Raw genomic sequence first — 12,732 nt, forward strand, 5'->3', positions numbered from 1 at the left:
TACTTCACATTTAGTCAGTCCACTTGGATATCACCCAACCTCCTGTCAGCCCCAGAAGTACTGGCTCAGGTACTCCAGGCTCCAGCTTTTTGTTCAGTGAACACAGCTTCATTCACCCTAGTTTTCCCGAGGACAGGAATTCCACATTCTGGTGCCCTTTTTACTATTAGATAACTGTGTCACTTTTGGTTGGTATGTATCAGTCACTTCAGTTTACCTGTCTGAATCAATGACAGTTGCCCTAATCCACCCCCACATGGTTTTGAGAATCTTATTTGATAGAAGAGTGTAAAAATTTACAAATGTAAAGTGCTGTGTAAGCATATGATTACTTAAGTTAAAAAAAATCACACCATTAGGGAAATATTTGTGGAAAATGGTTCCATCATTTTTCATTTAGGGTTCACTGAGAAAGTAGGATTCTTGAAAAATTACTAGGTAGTCCATATGCTCATAACATAAATTCCTTTTTCTTTAATCATGTAAATAAAATGATTTTGAAAAATCTGAGTACTCAGAAATGAGAACCAGTTAGGTGAAGAAGATGTTCCCAGTGTTCTGATTGGATTCCAAGTCTGATGATTACATTTTGCTTACTGTAATTCTCTGGACAGCTTCAGCAAGGTAGTTTTCGTTTTTCTGACCCCTACAATGTGGCCGTTTAAACAGCTGCTTCCTTCTGCCCTAGAGAGGGCTACAACTCAGTGGTAGAGAAACTGATTCCAGTTCATTGTTACATCAGTGTTACATGATGGAGAGGAGGTTAAATTGGCTGTAAGGTACTTAAAGCTATTTGGATAAAATTGGCACAATTATGGATCATTATTACTAATTTTTTTATTCTTTTATATTTTGTGTATTGTTGTCTCTCTTCTGTCTTAAGATATTTTATCTCACCATATTCTTCTCAGTTCCCATAGATAACCCGCTTTTATGTCTTTGCTTCTTCCCACCAAAGTCACACCCAACCCTTTAATGATGCTAAGATTTTAACAAACGCCATTTGAATTTTCAGGTTATCTGAAATCCTTTTTGACTCACCTCTTATTGTTGAAAATTTTCCTAAGTAAAGTAATGAATGATTCCTCTCCTAGTAAATACAGTTCAGTGAATGTAATTACTGTCTAGAAGTTGAAAACTGGTAGCCCATGGGCTTAATCTAAGCAGCAAAGATATTTTAACAGTGTTAAAAGCAATTTTTACATTAGTGCCTTTATACAGGGCATTCCCTCTTCATGAGTTAGGCCCCATCACTCCCTGTTATCTCATAGCTGACCTGCTTCGTTCACTTGTGTTACCTGTCTGACCCTGTTCATGTGAATTTTTAATCCCCGAATGACACTATTCTTTAATGATTTAGCTTCTTTGTAGTATGTTAAGATCCTCATAGTGAGCATTATTAGTTTTCAGTGTGCTGTGGAAACTAAACATCAGGAGATTGTATTCTTGCCATTTTAAACAGTGGAGAATATTGAAGACTGAGTGGAGAAAGAAGCTGAGGGCAGGATCAGGTAAATAACTTACCCAAGGTCACAAACCTAGCCTAGTGACAGATATGGGACCAGAACTCAGATTCTTGACCTTTTGTATTATTTCTGCTGCACTATACTGCCTCTCTACTTATTTTTCCTAAAAGCAGAATTAAGGGTTGGGGGGGGAATACATATTTTTTAAAAGTTTTTTTAACTAGGTGTTTTTGTGACTTGTTATATTATATAATATATAGATGTGAGGGCTTCAAGTCCTTACCAGCAGGTGAAATAATGAGGGGAGGAGAGAGAGAAGAAATTAGAGATCAGGAACTAGAACCATCAAGTCTGACCTTGCCCCTAACTTGGGACCTAGGTCAAATCACTTAGATGCTCAGAGCCCCAGTGTCCATCCAACCTGGCAGGTAATACCTACGTGATATTAATGCTGTTGTTTTTATTGTAATCACTATAGAACAATTCACCAGCTGCCACATTAGACTGTATGTAAAAATCAAGAGACTACTACAAGGAGATGGAAAGTTTGTGAGAACGGTTGAAAGCCATGGAGGTGAGATCCTTAAGGTCCAATATCTATCTAATAGAAGTTACAAAAGGAGGGAAAAGAGAGAGTAGATGAGATGATAATAAGGAGAAAGTAGAATAAAAACTCTCAGAGTTGAAGAAAAATAGGAATTTTCAGATTCAGTAAAAGCAGCTTAAAGCAGGACAAAGATTTTTAAATACAGCTTACAGTTTTATGTACAGTGTAAAGTTCATGATTTTATTTACGAAACATAAGAACTTGAACAAAATTAAATCATAAACCAAAAATAAAAACTATACTAACAACAAAAAAACCAAGAGACTACTGTGATATATTTAGACTGTGGTATATTATTCAGGGGTAAGAGGAATGAACTATCAAGCCATGAAAAGACAAGAAAGAACTAATGTGTATTACAAAGTGAAAGAAGCCGGTCTGAAAAGGCTGCCTAGTGTATGATTCCAACAACATATGACATTATGAGAAAGGCAAAATTATAAAGACAGTAAAATGATCAGTGGATACCAGGGATTGTGGGAGGGAGAGACAGACAGAGCGCAGAGGATTTTTAGGCAATGAAACTATTCCACGTGGTACAGTCATGGATACATATCATTATACTTTTGTCAGAACCTATAGCATATTACAATACAACATGAAGAGAGAACCCTAGTGTAAACTATGAATTTTGGGTGATAATGGTGTGTCAGTATAGGTTCATCAGTTTTAACAAATGTACCATTCTGATGGGACTATTGATAGGAGGCTGTGGGTTGGGGAGCAGCGAAATTCTCTGTACTCAGTTTTACTATAAACTTAAAATTGCTTTTAAAAAATTGAGTCTATTAAAAAAAAAACAGGGGATATATCTTATGTTCAGTACAATGTCCTCTTCTTTTTCGACCCTGCACCTCAGTAATTCCGTTAGATGTGGAAACTGGAGAACAGTATAGTGAAAGCGTGAGTTACACTTTCAGTACTAAGAAGTATGCTAAAAGAAGATTAAAAATAGCAGATCGTTTTCACTGTGGCCACTCCATCTTTAAAAGTTAGAGAGAGAGTGTGTGTCTGTCTGTGTGAAGACTTTAAATATTCATATAGAGATTTGTGGATTGGATTTAGTGGTTTTCATAGTCTGAAAAATTCATTATTCATTAAGAGATTATTATGGGTTTTTTCTAGATTGCTGAATCTCTCTTTAATAAAATTTCTAGTACTGACAATTTAAAACAAACAAAAAAATCAAACCTACTCTGAAATTCTGAAAGATGAGTTCAGATTTCTTCTGTTTCTGATGCAGAAAACTCAAGACTAAATACAGAGAGAACAGAGCAAATCATCCTTTGATGTGTCTTGGAAGATCCAATCCCTTAAAGTTAACTATCCCTCATCTTGGCAGCCTGTGTTGGTGATGGATTTACTTCCTCTGTGATGTTTTATGTGTAGTCACGTCAGAAAGTAAATTTATAACACTTCATTTTTTTCTTTAAATGATTGTAACAAATACTTGGTGATAAATTAGACTACTGAAATAGTGAATACTTTTTGAAATTAAGAGATACTTATTCAGTAGCTTTGGAATCTTTTAATCTATGTGCTTATGCTATTATTGATAGATGATAAAAATTGTCATTTTTTACATCAAGAGTGTTGTTCAGTATGTAGTTTTGTTAAAATACTTACCAACTCAAAATACTAGTGTTTAGTGATTTACAAGATTTATTTTTGTCTAAATGTAAGGAAAATATTACATTTCATCAAAATATTTTCTACCTGGTGTATCCTGCGTGACACAGTATCTTGTTCTAATACTGTTTTCTGTCTTTTTCTCTTTTAAGAAACAACTGCAGAATTGAGGCTTATTAAAAGATATCCTCCACTTTGGAAATCTTTGATCCACAACTTAGTACATATATTCTGCGTAGAATTTGGTTAAATAATCTATTATATTTACCTCTTCCAGAATCTGATTCTGTCTTATGTTTCTGTGATAAGAGAGCATTCTACATTATCTCAAATTGTACCCAGGGCTTAGAGTAGGCAAAACAATCTCTTTTATCTGAGCAGTGTTCGGTAAAATAATAGAGGTTTTTGGTTTTGTTCTTCTTTCCTCCCCCCATTTTAGGATCATTACTGTGCTTAAATTGTATTTTCATATCCAACTTGTCAGGGACAGCTAATGTGCAGCCATTTCCAATCATATTTCATTTGTGAGGAAAGCCATAGCAGCTTCAGGGCAGAGCAGTGAGAATTTCTATAGCATATGGGACAACTCTGACATTACCAGGCAAGGCTGCCTTTTAAGTTGTGGAGTAGAGCCATAGAATGATGAAGGACAAGCTGGTGGCATGTGCAGGTCTGTAACAGATAGTTACAGAGGGCCATGCATTTTCCTGAACTGGAGCTTAACTTACAAATTAATAGCCTCTGTGTCATATCTCATTGTGATATAAACACAATGGTTCAGGCACTTTTTTATATTAGCAAGCAGCTAAATTGTGCAGATCATAAATGATTCTTACGTTTTTTTCATGCTGTTCGCATTACTGTATCTAGGGTCTTTGCTGGGTCAGGTTACATTTAAGTTGGACATCGGTTTTATGCATTCAGAATGTGGCCCTGAACCGCCAATAGACGTATAGAAGAAATCTGGGCCATTCCTAGATTTCTACACAGGGAAATAGTCATTGATGTATTTGATTTCTGAGATTTAAAAAAAAAAAAAAGCAACAGGTAGCATTCTTTTTCTTAATCCTGTACTTTTTTGAGTGACTCAGTAGAAAAAATAACATAGTTTGAACAAATGTAGAAATGTTTGACTAGATGTTAAAAATAAAGCAATTGAAAAATAATTGACATTGGAAATAAAAGTCACATTTGATTAGCTGTTGCTCTGAGTTAAAAATCTGCACTAGAGAAATTGTATTATTCACTGGTTATCATCTCTGATTTTCATATTGCCTTTGACAGTTTCCTAAGCACTCCCCACAATTAATTTATTTGATCCTTAACATTTTTCTGAAGCAAGCAGGACAGTGTAGCTTAGTACTTCAAAGAAACAAAGAGAACTTAAATGCAAGCTAACTGGGTTCTGCTTTTGGCTTCCGTTGTCTTTTATTATAGAGAAATATGTAACTACCATTCCCAGCATGCAGTGCTCTTTCTTAGTCTATCTCTGTGTTGGTACCATTTTGCCCTAGCCTCTGGGTATGTTACATATTGAAGCACTGCAGTTCTCCAGGGACCGCATCTCTCTTGAGTACAATATCTACACTCTTTCTTTTTATGGAATTAAAGGCAGTCCCCAAGTTCTTAGAAGGGTTCCTAGATTTAGACAAAGTTTGACTATAGCACTCTTAGCAGTCTTTTATAGTTATGTATAAGCAGTTGGGGAAAGGTGGGGTTGAGTTTACCTATTTTACCTATTAGAGTGTGAATGAACTAAATAAGAAAAAAATAAACTGCATTTCAATCAGGCTATCAAATAAAGGGTCTAATCCCCAATAGAAATGGGATAAACATCCCATTGATACGAATAAAAGGTCTAATCTCCTGTGGAGAATGGGATGTAAAACCTGTTGATGGTAAATACCAGCGTGTGTGTGTGTGTGTGTGTGTGTGTGTGTGTGTGTGTGTGTGTGTGTGTGTGTGTGTGTTTTGAAGGACGAGTAAACCCCAAAGAATATTTTCTAATTAAAAAAGCCAAAGTCTAATCAGTATCATGACATATACATTCACCATCTGTTAAGCATCCATGTAGAGAATTTTGAACTTTACCAAAAAAAGAAAAAAAAAAAAAGATTGATAATTCCAACTGCTACTGTTCCTTAATTCATCTAAATGGTACTGTACAAATTCCATGACACCTTGCAGAACTATAAAATATGTCTGTTTCCAACCCTCCAAAACCCAACAAATCCTCTTTATTAGACAACATATACAGTTCACTGTGTAAGATGAGGTTGTAGATGGAAAACAGGTGGTGTTTTCCAAGAATATATTCCTTCTTAGAAAGGTTTTAAAGGGTTAGAAGCTATTTGTCTAATTCTAAACCTGAAATTGAATATTTGAGAGTATGGGGGAAAACTTTCTAGTGCCTTATAAAATAAATGAAATTAATTATTTTTAGCTAAGTAGATTTTTGTAGATGCTGACACCAGTATTCCTCCTCCCCTGTCAGAATTCTGTCCTGTGTTTCACTGAACATTTCCTCTAATAACTTCAGTATATACCCTTCCATTGAGTTTCACTTACTGTATCAAGAAGGAGCTTATTTTGATTTTATTGCTCTTTTTTCCTCTGTTTTTGTTCATGAAATGGTGGAATCTTCACTTAATTTTCTGTTGCCTTTAAGCAGCAAATACCTTTTACTCTGGATTGTAATCTTGTCGTTAAAGTGATGCCAGTAACATACCCTGTTCCTTAGAGGATAATTACGTGGTAGCATTCTGAAGACTGTCATCCTTTCTCTTCCCTGCATCTTCAGGGTTGATGAATGTCGGTGTTACTTATAAATGCAGTTGGTTGACTTTCAGTTGGACAGTAGAAACGTTTTTTTCCCCCCTCTCTTTGAGTAAATTCTAACTTCATTAATAAATACAAATTCCTCCTTGTTAGTTTTTCTGCACACAAAAAATTTAGTATTCCCTGGTTTCATTTGAGCAATTGATGAGTCTGAAGACCTGGAAAGATTTTTCACTGCATTTTAGATAGGAAGATAGGTAAGATTTGCTCTTGACTTTCTGGATTTGTGAAAGGTTACAAGTCTCAGTTACTGGTATGAAGGGGGAATATTATATTTCAGATTGTGTGTTTGATCATGGAGGAAAAAAGGATGAATTTTTAAGGCAATAGTGTGTAAGAAGATGTCTGAGTAGATGCAGCCCTCTCATAATTGATACAAAAACAGATCATGCTGAGTAGAAAAAGTTGAGTGACTGTGTAGAAAAACAGAGACTTGAGGCACTAGCATCCAACTGTGGAGAGTAGGGCCTTATGCCTGGAGTTTGTTTTGAGAGAAGCTCTCTAAAATTAGTGTGAAAATTTGATGGAAATAAACTGGTGGCTCTATTGAAGGAGTGGGGCCTATCCTTCCATCTCTGCATCTCCCTTCTGTATTGACCAAGGCCATGGCACTTGGAATGATTGACTTAGATAGCAGAAAAATTAACCCAATTTTCTGCTGAATCGGACCTATAAACTTCTCTGTTTTTCTTTGTGATTTGTCTTGCTGTCGTGTGAACATGTTTATAGTATCGCTGAATGTCACAATATTGATCACGGTGACTACCTGTCTCAGAAACTGTGACTTCAAGTGTCAGAAGCCCTGTGAACCCTTCTGCCTGAACAAGCCCTGCTGAAACCTAGTGATGTGAATGTCAGAGGAGTCGGAGGCTTGAAATCACATGCTGGGTTTATGGAGCAGTTCTTGACAGATGGATTGAAGGGGGTGTTGCTGGCCATCCTGGATGCCTGGCACATTGATTTATTGTTTATTGAAAATGTATTAAGGAGATACATAATAAGATGATAAATTTTTAACTTTTTCTCCCTCCCTTCATTTTTTCCAACTTTTCCTTTTTCATTTCTTTCATTCCACCCCCACCCCCACTTTTTTTTTTTAGCTCTTATTAACCTGTTAGTGAGTGATGAATGGCCAGTTTGTGAGACTTAGCCTTTTTCTCAAAGCTTCAGGATAATGTTCCAAGATAATCAGTTATGTTTAAAGGGCTCCTTTATATGTGAATAACATTGAAAATATCAAATTGTTCATGTGAGTATAACCTTCATTAGTGACCAGTAGAAGTCATGATTTCTTTGTTTAAAACACATAGTGGTAAAAGTATAGGCTCACTCCATGTGGAGATGAGAGGCTACCTGAGACCCTAGCTTGATACCACGCAGCTAAGATTTATGCAACATTATAGCTGTGTTCTCCCACTGCTACCCAGAATTGGTACTGGCCCAGATGGAGGTCCTGCTGGAGTTCATGTGACTGTTGTAGTTGCCAGAGCTGCAAGACTGAACTAGGACAGGCTGGACTGTGGAACCTAGGAAAGCCAACTGCTGCTCACGGCAGCTCTCCTTTATTCGCCGACCCTTAAGAGTGTGCACAGCCTCTTTTCACCTAAGGAGCACCTCCACTGCAGAGCTCCCCGAACTTTAGATCATTGATTTTCAAAATGCAGTGAATAGATGTTTAATTGACAGAAGGCATCAGTGCTTCCTCTGAACGTTGATGTTTTAAAAAAATTTCACAGACACGGACAACTACACACTTAGTATTCTTCTAATCTTCTGGTGAACACAGCAAGGATTGCCGGGGCAATGCATTTTTGAGCGGCTCTCTGAAAGATGCCAGCACCTTCTTTCAAATAAGACATTATTCAGCTCATATGATCTGACCCATGTCCAGTCTGCACAGCTCGCTCTCTCCTTTTTTCCGCCTTTTCTCAAGGACTAATGTAAGTTTGCAAGGGTTTTGACACCCCCCGCTTTGTTTCAGGCCCTGGGGGAGGAACAGTTGTGAATGCAACGTGACTCACTGACTCCCACTTTCCTGATTCTGGTTCTGATTGGTCGTCACCTTGCTCTAGCCATATGGCTGCAGAGTACTCTAGCCTGCATCCCTTTCTTGTTCTTTCCCCTACTGTTGCCTTCTGTTGTACATAGCACTGGGAGTGGGTTCCCAGCTTTGTCTCTTGCTTCTAGTTTAACCCGGTTAGGCAGTAGGTAGGAGAGCACCCTGTATCTCCTAAGGATGGCTGTAGAGGAGAAAAACACCCTTTCCTTTTGTGCCTGGTACAGTAATTATCTAGTTTCCTGTGCTGTTTTTGTTCAGAGTTTATTTTTTGGCAGATATCACATTTGTGTTGTATTATTTACTCCTGATTTCTCTCCTCCCCCTGATTTAAGCTGGGATGATTTGTTTTTGTGTTTTTGGTAAAAATTCTTGGTCCCTTTCTCTAGCTGCTGATGCTACACTTTAGCTAGTTTGTTAATATGTTTGATTAATGCTGATTAATGTGTTGGGGAGGGAGACAGAAAGCAACTCTAAATATGTCTTTAATTGTAAATGTCGAAATGTTCTGGCAGTCACTAAGCAATAAAATCTGCAAGTGACACTCAGAATTATCCATAGCGCCACTGCTGTTACTTCCCCTTCTCCTAAACTGTATCCATTCAATTACTCTGCATTTTGTACTTGAGAAATAGGATTTGAAAGTTATTTTTATAAGAATTTGATATTTTTATTAATTTGCATTTTTAGTATTCTGCAGATGGTTTCTGGGAAGACTTTGGACTGTGCATCTTTTCTTTTTAATATTTAACTACTCAAAGACAAAGTGCTAGAAAAGTATAAAGTATAGCAGACTTTTCCCCCCAAAATTGGCCTTTATATGCTGTTTTCATTGCCTAAAAAAATACTAAAAATTTTCCCAAGAATACATATTGTATTGACTTAAAGGTTTTAAAAATCCATTTTGTAAATATCTTAATGTTCAAATATGTTAAGCAAGTAACCTTCAAGTTTGAATTCTTTAGAGAATATGTGTAGTGAGGTTGATTAAACTCATAAGCAAGAATGTGAAAATCAACCTGGCCCTTACGATTTCACTTAACCCTTTATTTAAAGATCTTCATTCACTTCTTCTCTATTTAATGCTGTTCTGTATTAGAGAATAGCAGTCTATTTTTGCCAGAAATAACAAACCTCAGCTGATGAGCTCCCTTGACAGTGGAGGAGAGGAGTGCTGCCTGTACTTTCTTCCCGACATTAGAGCAGGAGAGTCAGAACCCAGGTCTGGCCCCAGATGGTTATTTTCTCTGAGCCACTACCCAGTCTTTGGTCCATCACTTTACACATCATGTGAGGAGAACCAGGACAGTAACTTAGCTGCATCCTTCTAGATGCAGAGTTTAGTTGTGAACAAAATAAGTCCTTGCCCACGTGGAGCTTACATTCTGTTGAAATATATTATTGTAGTAATGAAGGTTTATCCAAATACACAGTTTTTTTTAATTTGAACAAGGTCTAGAAAATTAAAAAAAACCTTAATTTTAAATTTTCATCCCATGTAACTAAAACTCTACTCAGCCTAAACAAATGTATGTGTTTCCACAAATCCTGTCGCAGCAAAGCAGTCTGCTCATGAGTTACATGCTTCAGTAATTTAGAAGGTCTATTGTATATATTGTATAGTGCTGGGAATAAGGTTTCTTTGTTTAAAAGCCTGTTTAATGTTTGAAACTGGGATAGATACATGATATTTGTTTGATTAAAAAAGTAATAATTAGTTAATAACTAATAAAAATGACTGGTATCTATGTTATCAGATGCAAAAAAAAAAAAAGTACCTGCCAATCTGTAGGAATCCTAAGGACATTGTTAATCACCTCATTTTACAGAACAGGAAATTGAGGCATAGATAGGTTAAGCGATTTGACCAACATCATATAGGTGGTAAGTAGCAAAACTGAAATTTGAATTGAGGCAGTATGTCTCCAAAGTCATGTCTTTACTGCTACGCTATACTGCCCTTCCAGCCTAGCACACTAAGCTGATAATAGCCAAGGAATCTTAGCTCTGCTGTGTGACCTCCATTAGCATTTCTTCTCATCTGTGTGCCTCAGTTACCCTTTATGTATAAAATGTTTCTTATGCCATGGGTTTCTCCTCAGTTGTTGAATCTGTAAATTTTAGATGTAACGGGTTTTAGGTTAAGAAAAGATGTCAGAGGCATATAATTGCTGCATATTTCTATATAGCTGATAGAACGATATTCTGATAGATTTTATTCTTTTTTATCCTCATTTGGTAGAAAAGAGTAGTTGAACAGCTACGGAAGAACCTGATAGTAAAGCAAGAACAACCAGACAAGTTCCAAATACAGCCATTGCCACAATCTGAAAACAAACTACAAACAGCACAGCAGCAACCACTACAGCAGCTACAGCAGCAGCAGCAGTACCACCACCACCACGCCCAGTCAGCTGCATCCTCTCCCAACCTGACTGCTTCACAGGTACACGTGTGGGTGGAGCGCGCTGCAAGCTTCATGCTATAGGCTGATTTGTTATTGGTCACGGACAACTGGGTCTTGTTTCAGACTGTATTAAGCTCAACTAGCACTAAACAAAAGTTACTTTGGTTACTTTTTTATAGTACAACTGGGATAAGAATCACTTGAAATTCATTGGCAGAAGGAAATAACATTATTAAGGAGTAAAAGTTAAATGATTTCCCACTTGGCCAAAGAAGGGGGAAAGGTAATCAATGACAAAGGAAAATCACTTCTCTGTGTTAGAACAGAACTAAAGTGTTACTTTGAATTTCTGAAAGTATTTATTTGCACTTGTTCTAAAAAATCTGTGTGACTTGACTTCTTCAGGAATTGTTTTTCTGGAATTCTTAGCAATTAAGTATAGAGATATTCCAGGATCAGTGCCCTTGGGACCAGGTAGAAAGAGGCATTTAGAAAGTTGTATGTTTCCATTGTTCACAGAAACAAAATACTCATTTCCAAATCCACATTCACCTCTTAGGAGAATGCGTTTCTGTTCTGAAGGAAATGGAAGCTACAGGTCACAAGTAGCACTAAGGCATGGAAGCTTAAGAACATTGTTTTTTTGTGTGTGTGGGGGTGGTAATTAGGTTTATTTATTTATTCTTTAACAGAGGTACTGGGGATTGAACCCAGGACCTTGTACGTGCTAAGCACATGCTCTGCCCCTCTAATATCCTCCCCCTCTAATAACATTCTAATTGGTGTAGCTGTGCATATGATTTCACTGAAAGGGATATTTTCACAAGCAAATGATGTGAAGGTATCGAAGTAGTCAAGGTACACAAAAAGGACATATTTGGGGATGACATTCAGTTAAGTATTCATGCTCGATCTCCAAACACTTATATGTAATGTGGACCAAACCTTTTAAAATGGGACGCTTGAGCAGTGGTTCTCGATTCTTGGAGGTCACAGACCCCTTTAGGACTGTTGAAAGCCATGAATTTCCTCCCCAGAAAAATACACATTTATACCTAATACACTCATTTTTGCACATCGTTTCAAAAACTTTGGGATCTTCTAAAACCTAAGCATGGATACCTCTCACCCACCAACACCATCTTCACTATAGTTTTATATGTAGAGGAAAAGATTTTAGTTTACTTGATCATTCACTGTTTATGGACACTGGGCTGGTTCAGATACAATATTTTGCAAATGAAAAATACATTACTTATAAAAATACTGAAGATTACTAAGTCGTTGACATTTATAGAGGTTACTATGTACTGGCACCCTCCTAAGTGCTTTACATGTGTAATGTACGCAGCTCGCACCCCAACCCTAGTAAGGACAGTGTTGTTGTTATTATTGTTATTATCTCTGTTTGTTAGAAAAGAAAAGTAAGGCACAGAGAAATTAAGCAATTACCTAAAATCATATTTGTAGTATATGGTAGAGCCAAGATTTTAACCCCCATATTCTGACTGAGAAAAGCTCTCCTTTTGCTGGTCTTCTGTACTGCCACACAATACCAAATGAAAAATAGAAAAGAAAAGAAATCAAATCTCAACATTATATAAAACACCAGAGAAGGAAAATGAGGAATCTCTGTTGTAAATCAGGTAACTAGAGTAGCCTACATCATTTTTATCCTAATCTCCAAGATTAATTGAAAATTAGGCATCCAAACTGACTTTAAGAGCCC

General features: G+C 36.8%; 1 protein-coding gene across 11 annotated transcripts in view; it reads left to right on the forward strand.

Annotated features, from left to right (window-relative positions):
* PHF21A (PHD finger protein 21A) overlaps positions 1-12,732 on the forward strand; it is a 171,501-nt gene that overhangs the window by 112,951 nt on the left and 45,818 nt on the right. For all 11 annotated transcript variants that reach the window (XM_074372119.1, XM_074372116.1, XM_074372115.1 and 8 more), the window contains one exon: positions 10,839-11,042. In XM_074372119.1, the coding sequence (XP_074228220.1) occupies positions 10,839-11,042 (204 nt within the window). The remainder of the gene's footprint in view (positions 1-10,838; positions 11,043-12,732) is intronic.

This window comes from Camelus bactrianus, chromosome 10, assembly GCF_048773025.1.
Source record: "Camelus bactrianus isolate YW-2024 breed Bactrian camel chromosome 10, ASM4877302v1, whole genome shotgun sequence".
Lineage (NCBI taxonomy): Eukaryota > Metazoa > Chordata > Mammalia > Artiodactyla > Camelidae > Camelus > Camelus bactrianus.